Genomic DNA, 15,243 nt, shown 5'->3' on the forward strand with positions numbered 1-15,243 from the left:
GAGTCCTCAGACCTATGGGGCTGTGTTGTTGACTTTATAACTAGCGTTATTTTCAGCTCAAGGAAGCAGCTCGGCTTTTCTATTATCAGTGCTACTTTGTAATATCTAGCTTCTGCTGCTTTCACTTTATAAGGGTTTGTTATTGCACTGTGTGTAGACACTGACAGGTCTCCTCTGCCAGAGGATTACTATATCTTCTAGGCTTCAAACCTTTGTTGTAATCTTAGGTTTATGGGCTGCTTTATATGTATTAAGCGGTAATTATTACACACCTATTTGGGTGCGTTGTTGATTACATACTATTTGTTACTGTTCAGCTCAAGGTAGCAACTCTGCTTATTTGCTATTAGTGGTATTTTACATTATCATGTCTCTGTTCCTCTTATTATCTGAGGGTCATTTATTGTATTGTTTATAACGACTGACAGGGTTGCTTTGCCAGAGGATTATTATATCTTCAAGGCTTCAAAACTTCATTGGATTCACAGGTTAATGGGCTGCTTTATGTATGAAAGTATTTTTTATTATACTGGGGCAATGCTGTTTATATAGGTACCTTACTGCATGTCATTTTTCCATTGCATCTAGGAGTCAAGTGTGGGTTGTAGCCTTACTAGGGGCTTGTATGGTTGGGGCATAAGTATGCCCCTGTTTTATATGTTTTTAAATGTTAGTGCCTTGTTAGGGTATGTGTCCACGTTCAGGATTGTATCAGGATTTGGTCAGGATTTTTCATCAGTATTTGTAAGCCAAAACCAGGAGTGGAACAATTAGAGGAAAAGTATAATAGAAACATATGCACCACTTCTGCATTTATCACCCACTCCTGGTTTTGGCTTACAAATACTGATGGAAAATCCTGACCAAATCCTGATGCAATCCTGAACGTGGACACATACCCTTATTGTCTGTGGATTTACCTAAATAAAGCTGTGTTTAACTTTTGCCATATCCATATGTGTGGTGATCCCCATTTATATGACCTATCCTGCTTTTTTGTGTTCTAATATTGTGTCATCTAAATGGTGCAGGCTCAGGAGTTGAGCCCATTTTCATCAGCTGTATGCTTCAGCTGTAACATACATATGACACCAATTACAATGGCTGGGACTGAAGAAAACAACGATTAAACCGTTCAGATTCAGCAGCGTTTATATATACCGAACCTAAGGTGGGGATCAAAGAAAGATGGCTTGAGAATAAAAAAAAACCCTTATTCTTCATGATAAACATATTATGTCTGTGTACTACCACCAGCAAGATTCATGATAACCATATGAAAGTAAACGGGGCTCTACTGTACCTATGTATGCCCTCAAGTTTACACAGAAGCATAGAGATGCTTCTAGTCGAATTTCACACAAATCCATCAATATCCAAAATCACAATGAATCCAAAATAATTATGATTTGTCCCATTGAAATATTGCATTGCTCTAAAGGAGTATATCTTCACAATGCAGTGCGTTGTATAAAGCACAGAGTTTCTGATACCCAATGTAAACCTGTACAGGTAATGTGCACATGGCTCCAACGTGTATATAATGGTTTTAGCCAAAATAAATAAACCCTTGAGACTTGGCAATCATCTCTGCTGCAGACAGTAATCGGTTTTGGGTTGAATATCTTTCAATAATACCACATTGCACAGATAACAATAATAACTACGTTAAAGGTTACAAATAGCATTCACGTAAAATCATTGATGTGGACTAATCGTTTAATCCACCACTAAGAATCCTAGATGTGACGTGGCCTTCTTAAATCATTATAAAATGAGGCTTTATCCACCTGAATATTCATCTTACTCTTCATTGCTAGCTGGACAACCGGCAGACCAAGCAGAATGAAGACTGAAATTCTTGTCACCTTGCTGTTTGCGGCTGTTGCAAGTGCAAAATGGGATGGTAAGATCATATTAAATATTATTAATGGAACATAAACTATTACTGGTGATTTAAAGGTAAACTACAGTACCATGAGAAAATATTATAAGTGTCTTCCCATAAATCTACACCCAATGTGATGTTAATTCCTTCTTAGACTTTACTGTGTAGATTGGGACAGTGTCAGCAGAATAATCACACTATAGTTCACGGGGCCATGTTCCCAAGTACAAAAATGTTTTATATTTGCTGAGTTTTTCTGCAAGTAAGTGCCCAACATGAATTCTCTGATTGTGTTTTTAATTCTTTTTTTTACAGTATATGCATTTTCACATTATTTAGGTGTTTTTATGCAAATTTCATGCAGCATGTTTAGTTTTCATTTTAAATGCAGAAAAGCTTTTGTGGGATCACATCCACTTTGCTTGAACTGTAAGGCCACATTCACACGTCCAGTATTTGATCAGTATTTGTAAACACAAAATCAGGAATGGGTGAAAAACACAGAAGTGGTGACGTGTTTCTATTACCGTATATTTTCCCTTTGATTGTTCCACTCCTGCATTTGGCTTACAAATACTGAAGGTAAAATAGGTAGAAAGGTAACATACTGTCCAAATACTCAACATGTGAACGTGACCTTAAATGCAGCAGATTTTCTGCAAGTAAAAACGCGGCAACAAAAATGCAGCGAAAAAAATGGGAACATGGCCTAATAAAATGACCTGGCAACATAATTCTCCAGGTCAGTATAATTGCAGCCATCCCAAACTTATATATACAGCTCTGGCAAAAATTAAGAGATCACCACATCAAAACCCTGTCATGGGCAGCCCAATCTCCAGACCTGAACCCCATTGAAAGCCTCTGGAATGTAATCAAGAGGATGATGGATAGTCACAAGCCATCAAACAAAGAAGAACTGCTTAAATGTTTATGCCAGAAGCAGTGTGAAAGACTGGTGGAAAGCATGCCAAGACGCATGAAAGCTGGGATTAAAACTCATGGTTATTCCACAAAATATTGATTTCTGAACTCTTCCTGAGTTAAAACATTAGTATTTTTGTTTCTAAATGATTATTAACTTGTTTTATTTGCACTATTTGAGGTCTGAAAGCACTGGGTTTTTTTTTTATTTTGACCATTTCTCCTTTTCATTAAAAAAAATCCAAATTTAATGCTTGGAAATTCAGAGACATGTTTATAGAATACAGTAATTGAAAAATGTACATTTTACTCAAAAATATACCTATAAAGAGAAAAATCAGACAAACTGAACATTTTGCAGCTGTCTCGTAATTTTTGCCAGAGCTGTATATATATTTTCAATGATTGTGTTAATAACACTCTCATCAGAGTTTGATCCTAGTGTAAGCATGCTGTGATCCGATTCACTTGGATGAGAGAATCAGTGCACACTATGAGGAGACGATGGAGAACAACATTTCTCTATCTTCTCCATTCTGTGAGTCCAAGGAAATCGGACTGCACTCAGATGAATACAGTCCGATGTTTTCCATGCAGCCATAGACTTGAAAGAGTGAGTGACATCCGATTTCAGAGTGAAATTGAAGCATGCTGTGACTTTTTCCACAGACAGACTATCAGTGAAAAAATCGGGGAACAATTCCCTATTAAATAACATTGGTCCTACTGCTATCTGCTAAAAATATCAGATAGTACTCAGCCGTGTTATATGTTCTTGTGAAGGAGCCCTAATAGTTGTACCCTGACCCTGTCTGTGATATTAAAGTGTTATTGTAAAGGGAGGGGGAGCATCGCCTATTGTGATTGGTACATCCTGTGTTATCAGCTGTGTACAGAGGTACTACCTGTCATTGTAATCCTGCCTCTGATCACAAATAAACTCTTGGATGTGTGAGTCTTAAAAAGCCCCAAGGACCAGTGTGAAAATTGCAAGTATACAAAATGTAAAAAAAAAGCCAATTATTTAAAAAAAAAAACATGAAAAGCTGAAATATGATTTGAACAATAGGTTACTTACTGATGATAGCTTTCCATTAAAAGGAATGTGACAATGTGATTTTACTACTGAAATTAGTAGTATGGTGGGATGATACCTGTTTTGTACTAACCAATGTGGCAGCACTGGTTAGAGATAAGCAGATCAGACAAAATTTGAATTTGTAAGATCACGCAGATTTTCCTAGGAAATTCAATTTACAGCAAAGTTATTCACTGCACATTGAACATACCTTCTTATGGTCTGGAGTCTCTCCAGACCCCAGGGCATAATGAAAGTAAGATGTAAGACAATAAAAAGACACATATATTCACCTTACCGGTCACCTCCCTGGCCCCTCCGATCGTCACTGTATGCTATCAGGTTTCCTCAATGCATCTTCTTATCACCATCACCGAGCACTGAATCCCCTTGTCACAGTAGGCCATAATTTCCGTCTCTGACAATGCCTGGGATGTTCCTGTGCAAGTGCGGCAAGATCACAACATCAGGGCAGTCTCACACGTCCAGATAATTCTGGTACCGGAAACAATCGGTACCGGAATTATCCGTGTCCGTGTGCCCCTACGTTTCTGGTGTACATCAGTGTAGCACACTTGCGGCACACGTGTGCCGCCCATGTGCCCACTGGGTACCACACGCACCGTGCTGGGTACCAGACGTACCAGCATCTGGTGCTGAATCCGCGATTCATATCTTCCCTGCAGCAGCGTTTGCTGCATAGAAGATATGAATAATAGTGTTTAAAAGAAAGATCTGTCCCCCGCCCCCCCACCCCCTGTGCGCCCCCCCCCCACCGCCTGTGCGCCCCCCCGCTGTTCTGAAAATACTCACCCGCCTCCCTCGTTTGCTGTCGCTGCTTCCTGTCCTGGCCGCACCTTCTACTGTATGTGGTCACGTGGGGCCGCTCATTTACAGTACTGAATATGCGGCTCCACCCCTATCGGAGGTGGAGCCGCATATTCATGACTGTAATCGGCGGCCCCACGTGACCGCATACAGTAGAAGGTGCGGCCAGGACAGGACACTGCGAGGGAGGCGGGTGAGTATTTTCAGAACAGTGGGGGGGCGCACAGGGGGTGGGGGGGCACACAGGGGGTGGGAGGGCGGGGGACAGATAGATCTTTCTCTTAAACACTATTGTTCATATCTTCTATGCAGCAAACGCTGCTGCAGGGAAGATATGAATCGCGGATTCAGCACCATGTGGGGGGGACAGCGCTTACTGTAGCACTGTCTCCTGCACGGCACAGGGACTGCACACGGAGAACGTCCGTGTGCGGTACGTGTTTTACATGGACCCATTGACTTTAATGGGTCCGTGTAATACGTGCGCTCCCACGAACACATGACATGACTGACACGGTCCGCAAAAAATCAATGACATCTGCACAGATGCATTGATTTTAATGGGTCTACGTGTGTCAGTGTCTCCGGTACGTGAGGAAACTGTCACCTCACGTACCGGAGCCACTGACGTGTGAAACCGGCCTCATGATGTAAAGACGTACACCATGACCTTGGCCACACATTCAGGGAAACATCCCAGTCCTCATTAGAGCAGGCAGTAAGAAGCTCTGGGGTTCAGCACTCGGCGGTAGGAATAAGTGCACAGCAGAGGGGTAGACAAGGGAGTACAAGGTTTTTTTTTTATCTTTTAACCTTTTGATGGCTCCTTACAGCTCAAGATCCAGCTGGCAACCATTTTGCTGAATTCGAGCTGAAGTGAATTGCAAAAAAAATCACTAATTTAGCTAATGTGGCTTTTTGTAATATATTCAAGTAGAATTGAATTCCACTCAAATATATTTGCTCATCTCTAGCACTGAGAAAACAAACTATGAAGCATCAAGCAAACTAGCTTGTAAGTGCACTGTGGGGGTGTAAATGCACTGAACATGCCCCCAATGCACTTCCAGGCTAATTTGCATGTGGCAGCAAAGCTTGATTTCACAAAGCAGACAGATTGGATTTCTGCAAAACAGAGATCATTTGTATTGTTACAAATACCTCCATACTACTGGTAATCCAAGTAACATCATCTCAAAAGGTTTACTACAGATGCAAAACTACAGTATATTCAATACAATTACATTTTGCATATTTTCCATTACTGTACTATTGTTCATTTATGCTTGAAAACCCAAACTTTTTTTATAGTTTTTTTTGCCTTGACTGATATACAGTGCCTTGCGAAAGTATTCGGCCTGTTGGAACATTGCAACCTTTTCCCACATATCATACTTCAAACATAAAGATACCAAATGTACATTTTTGGTGAAGAATCCACAACAAGTGGAACACAATTGTGAAGATGAACAAAATTTATTGGTTATTTAAAATTTTTGAGGAAATTCAAAAACTGAAAAGTTCCAGGGGGCTGAATACTTTCGCAAGGCACTGTATTTATATACTAACATCCACTGCACAGTACATGCTTTCCACAATATGCCATTTTAATAATGAATTTTCTTTATTTCTTTAATGCTTTATCACCATAACAGAAACCTCCAGTGATGATGATGGCACTGGCATGTGCCCAATGCAGTTTTTCAAAAAACATCCAGAATTGCATCAAAAGAAGAAAGAATTAGTGAAAAAATATGGTTTTCCTGACTTCAGTAAACTGAAAAGCTGTACCGGCGGTGGAAAATGTGACAATGGCATGAAATGTTGTTGGTCACCTTGTGGTATGAAATGTGTGAAAGGAGTCTTTGGTAAGTTCTTTCTTGAAGATCAATCTGGTATTAATCCTATTGACTTTAATGGGAAAAACAAGTCCTTGGAAAAATGTTATGATGAATGACAATAGTGATCTGCACAGAAGGAGTTTCGTTTTTTCACTAGGGTGTTTTCATGTGAAGCAGATCTATTACATATAGAGAAAATGGTATAGTTAGCTCAGCTATTCACAAGTGCACTGGATCCAAATCCAAGGAAAGACAATCCATAAGAAAAATAAAAGGGGTTGACCCAGCAATTCAAATAAAATCCAAAGTTTTATTTAATCAATTAAAACAAGTTTTTAGGAAAAAAAATCCACATTCTGAAATAGATGAATCTATTAATAAGAAGTATCACTTTGAAACATGTCAAACCAGGACACTAAATTTCTCTTGAGACTTTTCTCCTTGGACAATAATTCTTCTATTTCAGAATGTGGATTTTTTTCTTAATAACATGTTTTAATTGATTGATGATTTGATTGTTTGATTTTATTTGAAGTGCTGGATCAACCCTTTTTTTTCCTTATAGATCTATTACATACATTTCTGTAATTATTCAAATATTTAGAATTGAGAGTCCTCAGTGGTTGATACCTTTTAATGGCTAACTGAAAAGATGGTAACAAATTGCAAGCTTTCGAGACTACTCAGGCCTCTTCATCAGGCATAGACTTATAGAATTCTGAGTCTATGCCTGATGAAGAGACCTGAGTAGTCTCGAAAGCTTGCAATTTGTTACCATCTTTTCAGTTAACCATTAAAAGGTATCAACCACTGAGGACTCTCAATTCTAAATAGTTTTATATCCACTGGCTAACACGGTACCAGGGTATCTTTCCTGTAATTATTCAAAACACAAATTGCTATTTCGTAGAGAAAGAGGACTTCGACTTTAGTGCCACCTACTGGATGCAGTAATCCTGAAAGCCTAAAATTGACACTTTAACAGGCCTCATAGCTTAGAATAAGACCCGAGCGGCGAGTGTGCTTGCTCATCACTGGTTATAACTTAAATAAAAATAGATATAAAAAGAACACAGCAGCACATGTACATGAATCTAGGCCATGTAAAAACACAGACAAATATTCAATATGAATTATACTTCTCAAAAATATATTTTTAAAATTTTTTTCAAAAAATGTTTTTTTCATAAAACTTACAGTAAAAGATGAAATGAAGATTCTTAGCGCATAAATTGGCCAATTCATGTGTGCCCATCAACCACGGCAAGGTGATCTCCCTCTGATGGGTCCTACTCTACCGTACATGCCACTTTTGGGCCACCAGCCTACAACTATGGACAAAACATGTCACTCTGGGCTAAACCTACAATTTATGGGCAGGTAGAGTAGATTACCGCCACCTGCAAGGTCAATGGGAGGAGTGCAAGATCAGTCTGGATGCAGCAACATCCAATAACTAAATAGAGAAAAAAAGCCAACCAGCACTCCTAATGTGAACACGTGCAAAGCTGCAAACTGCATCATATAGCTAAAAAAGAACACAGCAGCACATGTACATGAATCTAGGCCATGTGAAAACACAGACAAATATTCAATATGAATTATACTTCTCAAAAATATTTTTTTTACAAATTTAAAAAAAAAATTTTTTTTTCATAAAACTTACAGTAATAGATGAAATGAAGATTCTTAGAGCATAAATTGGCCAATTCATGTGTGCCCATCAACCTCAGCAAGGTGATCTCCCTTTGTGATCTCCTACTCTACCGTACATGCCACTTTTGGGCCACCAGCCTACAACTATGGACAAAACATGTCACCCTTCTTGAAAATTAAGCCTAAAGGGAATCTGTCAGGTAGTGCTTTTAACCTGCAGATATATGATCAATCTGCAGTCTGATAGCATAAGGAAGATGCACCGTTGCTGTAATGAAAGTGTGTCAACTGGAAGAAAATGAAATATTTTTCTACTGAGAGCCGCCAGCTTTCAGTCATACAGATTATAGTCAATGTTCACAGCATTGTGAGTACCATCTGCAAGAATGGCTCAGAACTTTGACTGACAGCCGCCATTGCAGTGCATCAGTACTTGCAGCCGTGGCTCACAGTGCTGTGAGCGACGAGTGAATCCACATCGGCACCACAATATGACTGAAACTCTGCAGCTCCAGAGAGAAAAAAAGTTCATTTTTTCCCAGGTGCCACAAATTCAGTACAGCGGCCATGTGTGCACCTTCCTATTGCTATTACATTGCAGATTACCCCTATATCTACAAGTTAATAGTGTTATGATACATGACAAGTTCCCTTTAAGGGTTATACAGTGGGTACAGAAAGTATTCAGACCCCTTTTAAATTTTCACTCCTTGTTTCTTTGCAGCCTTTGGTAAATTCAAAAAAGTTCATTTCTTTTACATTAATGTACACTCTGTACCCCATCTTGACTGAAAAAAACAGAAATGTAGAAATTTTTGCAAATGTATTAAAAAAGAAAACATGAAATACCACATGGTCATAAGTATTCAGACCCTTTGCGCAGTATTGAGTAGAAGCACCTTTTGAGCTAGTGCAGCCATGAGTCTTCTTGGGAATGATGCAACAAGTTTTTCACACCTGGATTTGGGGATCCTCTGCCATTATTCCTTGCAGATCCTCTCCAGTTCAGTCAAGTTGGATGGTGAATGTTGGTGGACAGCCATTTTCAGGTCTCTCCAGAGATGTTCAATTGGGTTTAGGTCAGGGCTCTGGCTGGGCCAGTCAAGAATGGTCACAGAATTATTCTGAAGCCACTTCTTTGTTATTTTAGCTGTGTGCTTAGAGTCATTATCTTGTCGGCCAAGTCTGAGGTCCAGAGAACTCTGGAAGAGATTTTCATTCAGGATGTCTCTGTACTTTTCTGCATTCATGTTTCCTTAAATGACAACCAGTCTTCCTGTCGCTGCAGCTGAAAAACACCCCCAGAGCATGATGCTGCCACCACGTTTCACTGTTAGGATTGTATTGGGCAGGTGATGAGCAGTGCCTGGTTCTCTCCACACATACCTCTTAAACTTATCACAAAAAACATCTATTTTCGCCTCATCAGACCAGGGAATCTTATTTCTTATAATATGGGAGTCCTTCATGTGTTTTTTTTTTATCAAACTCAATGCAGGCTTTCATATGTCTTGCACTGAGGAGTGGCTTCCGTCGGGCCACTCTGTCTTAAGGCCCGACTGGTGGAGGGCTGCAGAGATAGCTGACTTTGTGGAACTTTCTCCCTTCTCCATACTGCATCTCTGGAGCTCAGCCACAGTGATCTTGGGGTTCTTCTTTACCTCTCTCACCAAGGCTCTTCTCCCACGATTGCTCAGTTTTGCTAGATGGCCAGGTCTAGGAAGACTACTGGTGGTCCCAAACTTCTTCCATTTAAGGATTTTGGAGGCAACTGTGCTCTTAGGAACCTTGCGTACTGCAGAAATTCTGTTGTAACCTAGGCCCGATCTGTGCCTTGCCACAATTCTGTCTCTGAGCTCCTTGGCCTGTTCCTTTGACCTCATGATTCTCATTTGGTCTGACATGCACTGTGAGCTGTGAGGTCTTATATAGACAGGTGTGTGTCTTTCCAAATCAAGTCCTATCAGTTTAATTAAACACAGCTTGACTCCAGTGAAGCAGTAGACCCATCTCAAGGAGCATCACAAGGAAATGGACAGTATGTGACTTAAATATGAGTGTCTGAGCAAAGGGTCTGAATACTTATGACCATGTGATATTTCAGTTTTTCTTTTTTAATAAGTTTGCAAAAATTTCTACATTTCTGTTTTTTTCAGTCAAGATGGGGTGCAGAGTGTACATTAATGAGAAAAAAATTAACTTTTTTGAATTTACCAAATGGCTGCAATGAAACAAAGAGTGAAAATTTAAAGGAGTCTGAATACATTCTGTACCCACTGTATCTATCTTACAAAGTGATGGCATATTGCTAAAATATATGTCCCTTTAACTGGTTTCCCTGTACAACAGTGCTTCGAGCATGAGCTATGCAAGTACATACAGCAATGGCGCTATTCAATGATATGCCACTACTTTCCAAAATAGAAATAACGCTTTAGTAATGCACACACAGAAAGAACTAATGCATTTATACTCAATCATTTTGGAACAATCGTATTTAAATGATGGAATCCTAAGTATTGTATGATTGCAATAAAAAGTCAACATCTCCTTTTCCTTTCTTTAGAGGACAATGCATTGGAAGTAATCGAGCAAACACTTAAAGAAATAGGATTAGGACCTGAGGATGCACCGTATGGTAAACATACAATTTTGTAAATTATTTGTAATGATTTTCCCTAATATAATATGAAATATAAGGTCTCACGCATGGTTAAAAATGCATTATTTATTTAATAAAAATGATTGGAAAATATAATCCTATCCTGCAGCAAAAATTATGCCATGATCACACATTGTATTTATGCAGTGTTTTTTTTTTCTTTCAGCTTTTTTTTTAGCTGCGTTTCACAGTAACAGCAAAATCAATGAGATTGTTTTTTTATTGACTGTTTTGTCAGAAGAGCTTGAGTTTTGCAGTTCTTTTAAGCTTTTTTCACTCATTGAAAGTAATGGATAGTGCAAAAATGCTTCAAAAACTAAGCAAAAAAGCAAGTATCAGGTTTTGTTGCATTTTTGATACCAAAACCTGATGAAGGTGAATACATTTTTTTTATGCATGAAACTTTATCAGCATGCACAAGAGACAAATGTACCCTGACAAAGACGCAGTAAAAAAAACACATCGAAACCTAAGCAAAAAACGCAGCAAAAATAAAGGAAAACCTGCTTTTGATAAGCAGCTTAAACCTGGCATAAAAGAAAAAAAAATGCAACGTGTGAACATAGCCTTACAGAGCCTGAGGCAGTGCTCACACAATAAAGTCCTAATATGGTTCTTTGACACGTTTTTACAAAAACAAATCTTCACAAAATTAGGCCAAAAATGCATTATGAATACATTGTGTGAACATTCCTTTAAAGTAAAAACACACACAGCATATACTGGACACCCAGATGCATCAGTATTGCTGTTGAAAACCACGTGATTGCACTCACATGTTATGAGTGTGTTGTATTTTTTCCACAATCACATTGTTTTGTCAATGTCTTTGAGATTCTACCATGATGATGGGAAAACAACATTACTGCCGCATCTTAAGGCCCCGTCTCACTTAGCGACGCTAAAGCGATCCCGACAACGATACGACCTGTCAGGGATCGTTGCTGCGTCGCTATGTGGTCGCTGGTGAGATGTCAAACAGTGAGATCTTCCCAACGATCGCTGCTGCGATCTCACTGTTTGACATCTCACCAGCGACCTGTAGCGACCTGTACAACGATGTCACATGGGAGCTATTATGACGATTCAGTGTCTGAGTCGTCAACGAGGTCGTTGGTAAGGTGTCAAACACAGCGATGTGTGCTACCCAGCGGGACCTCAATGATCAAAAAAAGGTCCAGGCCATTCCGACACGACCAGCGATCTCGCAGCAGGGGCCTGGTCGCTGGTACATGTCACACATAGCAAGATCGCTACTGAGGTCGCTGTTGCGTCACAAAACTTGTGACTCAGCAGCGATCTCGCTAGCGATCTCGCTATGTGAGACGGGGCCTTTAGTTTCCAGCTTATGCTGCGTATGTTTGCACCCTAAGGATGTGTTCCCACAATGCATATGCAATGCCTTTTTTGCTGCAATTTTTAATTATTCTGACATGTTTTTCTGCACGGTATTCAAACTGAATTTCTGTTATTAACCAAAGAGGTTTTTGCAGGTGAAATTGTCATGTTATCTGCACAATTGTATGCCCATTGAGGGGTTATGCATTAAAGTGGACTTTTCACAATATTTTTCATGTTGAACTGGACACATGAGGCTGCAGCGCGGAATAAAACATTTTGTTTGAATCTCTGTGGCAGAGATATTAGCAATCAACTATTTGACACTTAGTGAACTGAGTTTAGCTAAGTCTAAGTGGATAGTTTTCACTTTGGGCGTGGACTTCTTCCTCCTCTATGACACTGACCAATAATAACCAGGCTGCAACATAGAAGTGCAGAAGAACCTGAGTTGATGTCATCATGGTGACATGACCTGAGTCCACAGGTCCTGCCAGTCAGGGTATGTGACCTAAATGAGCACTTTAGCTATATTACACTGCACAGAGGTACTGAAAATATCAACTGGAGTTAATGGCTCCTCACTTCTGTGCTGTGTAAGGTATCTTCAGTGCTTATGTAGGCTGCACACTCCAGCTGTAAGTACCTGTAGACTCAGGACATATGCTCCTGATGACATTACACAGGTCCTTTTGCACGTCTATATTGCTGCCTGCTTATGATTGGTCAGTGTAATAAAGATGCAGAAGTACACGTCCCCAGTGAAAATTCTAATAGCATCAACTTGGCCTTAGCTAAAGTTAACTCATTAGGTGCCAAATATTTGATTGCTATTATCATCGCAACAGTTAGGCAAAATAAAAAAATAAAAAAATAAAAATGTTTCATTCGCTGTGCATCCACTATTACTTTAAGTGTCTATTTCAACATGAAAAATTTGGTGACAGGTCCTCAAAAAACATGCATGTAAGCATGGGTTTTGAGAAAATGTGTAAAGTGCCCTTCCTACTTGAAATATTGACTTACTCAAAAGCTACGTACAGTTTGAACAGTTTCTCCAATAAAAGGAATGGTGAAGAGGATCATAATAAAGTAAAACTCAATTATTTGTTCCATGTTTTTTTTCTAATAGAGGTCACAGAGGAAGATAAAAAATATGGAATGTGTCCTCGAAATTATTTGAGAGTACACCCAGAGCTCAAAGAAGAATTCAAGAAAAAGTGGAAGTCAAATAAGGAGTGCAAACATGGCGAACAGTGCTCTCAAGACCACTCAAAAAATCAGTGCAAACATGGTGAACAGTGCTCTCAAGACCACTCAAAAAATCAGTGCAAACATGGTGAACAGTGCTCTCAAAACCACTCACAATGCAAGAAACACTGGCCTTTTAGAAATTACACTGCCCTTCCTGATTGTTCGTCTGATGGGGACTGTAGCAATAACATGCGGTGCTGTAAAACAATATGTGGAACAAAATGTTTGAAGGCAGTATTTAGTAAGTATTCTCACATTTACTACAAACATTAAATAATTTACGAACAACTTCACTTGGTGAGTGATGACCAGAGAGCAAAGATTTTTACAATCCATTTCCTTTTCCTAGGTTTTCCAGGGTTAAGGGACCCTTTTCCAGAGACAAAAAATAGTTATACACTTGTCATGAGCTGTATTTAAGCTGTTTCTTTAAAAAGGATGTTTTTTTTCTAACCTGGACTACATCATTCTCTGTACATTCTACATATCATGGTCATATAGTCAATGAGATCTAAAAGGGTATTTTAGAAATAACATAAAAATTAAAATTGAGACCCAAGACTCCAATAATATGCTTCATTGGCAGTTTTGCTTGGCTTCCCTTATAATGACAGAACCCCACATATTTTAATTTTGTCACAGAGAAAATTAAAAAAAATGCTAATAAAATAAGGGACTTTTAGGGCATAAACATTTGAACTGTGATGCAATAATTTTCATGCCGTGCCTTATTTGAACTACCACAATTATTTAGACCTCTTAAGGGTATATTGACTTTGATTTGTTAAAATAGATTTTCTCCAAAACTTTAGATCTCTCTAATATTCACAATCACTTTTAACTTCTCTGATTTAGTATTAAACCTTTGTTTTATAATAAGGGTATTTCTAGGTGTAACACATTTTATTACATTTTTCAGCACCTGAAGACTTAAAGGAATCTCTTTTTGGAAAAGATGAAAACAAAGGGAACAGAAAGAAGAGAGAAATAGACAATGAAGATGAACAGTACATGGACCATGACAATGAAGTCCAGAAAGATGTGGACAATCAAGAACAATTAGATCACGGGGAGGGACAAGATGAAGAGCTGGAAATTGGGAAAGATCAAGAAGAAGGCCAAGAACAGTGGGATCAAACACAAGAAGCAAAAGAACACGTCCGAAATAAGCGATCTTATGATGATGATGATGATAATGGAAGGCAAGGAGGTTGCCAAAATGCAAAAGGGAAAGGAAAAGGCAAAGGGAAGGGGAAAGGAAAAGGCAAAGGCAAAAATAAAGGCCAATAGGATGAATAAATAGAAAGCATCATTAAGCATCAGAACCCAAACAACGAAAGAATGCAATCATTGTCTTATATTTAATACATGTACTTCAATGTTATATGCTTTAGTTATTCCAGCAGTAAACAAAACAACAAATTGTTGCTTTTGGGTAGATGAAATGAAAATGTTGCTGAAAATAAATTGCAAATGATGAAAGTATGATGACAATTGACACTTTTTCTTAGTTATAAGTGCAAGGTTTTGGCAATGGTCAAAAAATTAAGACTAATGCTATATTTATATTTCTAGTGAATGCAATGGGTTAGCATAAGAAGGCTTAGGTTACATATATAAAAAGGTTTATTTGTTATATGGCGATGGGAAAATAGTCATAACACAGATATAATTTGATATAAAAAAATTGAAGAATTTTAACTTTGTCAATATCGAGGTGAATGACAATTTAAATTGAGAAATGTGCCCAATAACCTCAGGCTCAGAAGCATAA

The 15,243-nt window shown here is 38.7% G+C and overlaps 1 protein-coding gene across 1 annotated transcript; it reads left to right on the forward strand.

The window, feature by feature from the left end:
• The first annotated feature begins 1,826 nt into the window (after nt 1–1,826).
• Nucleotides 1,827–14,897, forward strand: LOC143768425 (uncharacterized). The gene is made up of 5 exons (XM_077257100.1): nt 1,827–1,906; nt 6,374–6,586; nt 10,782–10,853; nt 13,348–13,710; nt 14,389–14,897. The coding sequence occupies exons 1-5, from the start codon at nt 1,846–1,848 to the stop codon at nt 14,757–14,759; spliced, it is 1,080 nt and encodes a 359-aa protein (XP_077113215.1). The 5' UTR covers nt 1,827–1,845; the 3' UTR covers nt 14,760–14,897.
• The last annotated feature ends 346 nt before the right edge of the window (nt 14,898–15,243 follow it).

Source organism: Ranitomeya variabilis, chromosome 4 (assembly GCF_051348905.1).
Source record: "Ranitomeya variabilis isolate aRanVar5 chromosome 4, aRanVar5.hap1, whole genome shotgun sequence".
NCBI classification, from domain to species: Eukaryota; Metazoa; Chordata; class Amphibia; order Anura; family Dendrobatidae; genus Ranitomeya; species Ranitomeya variabilis.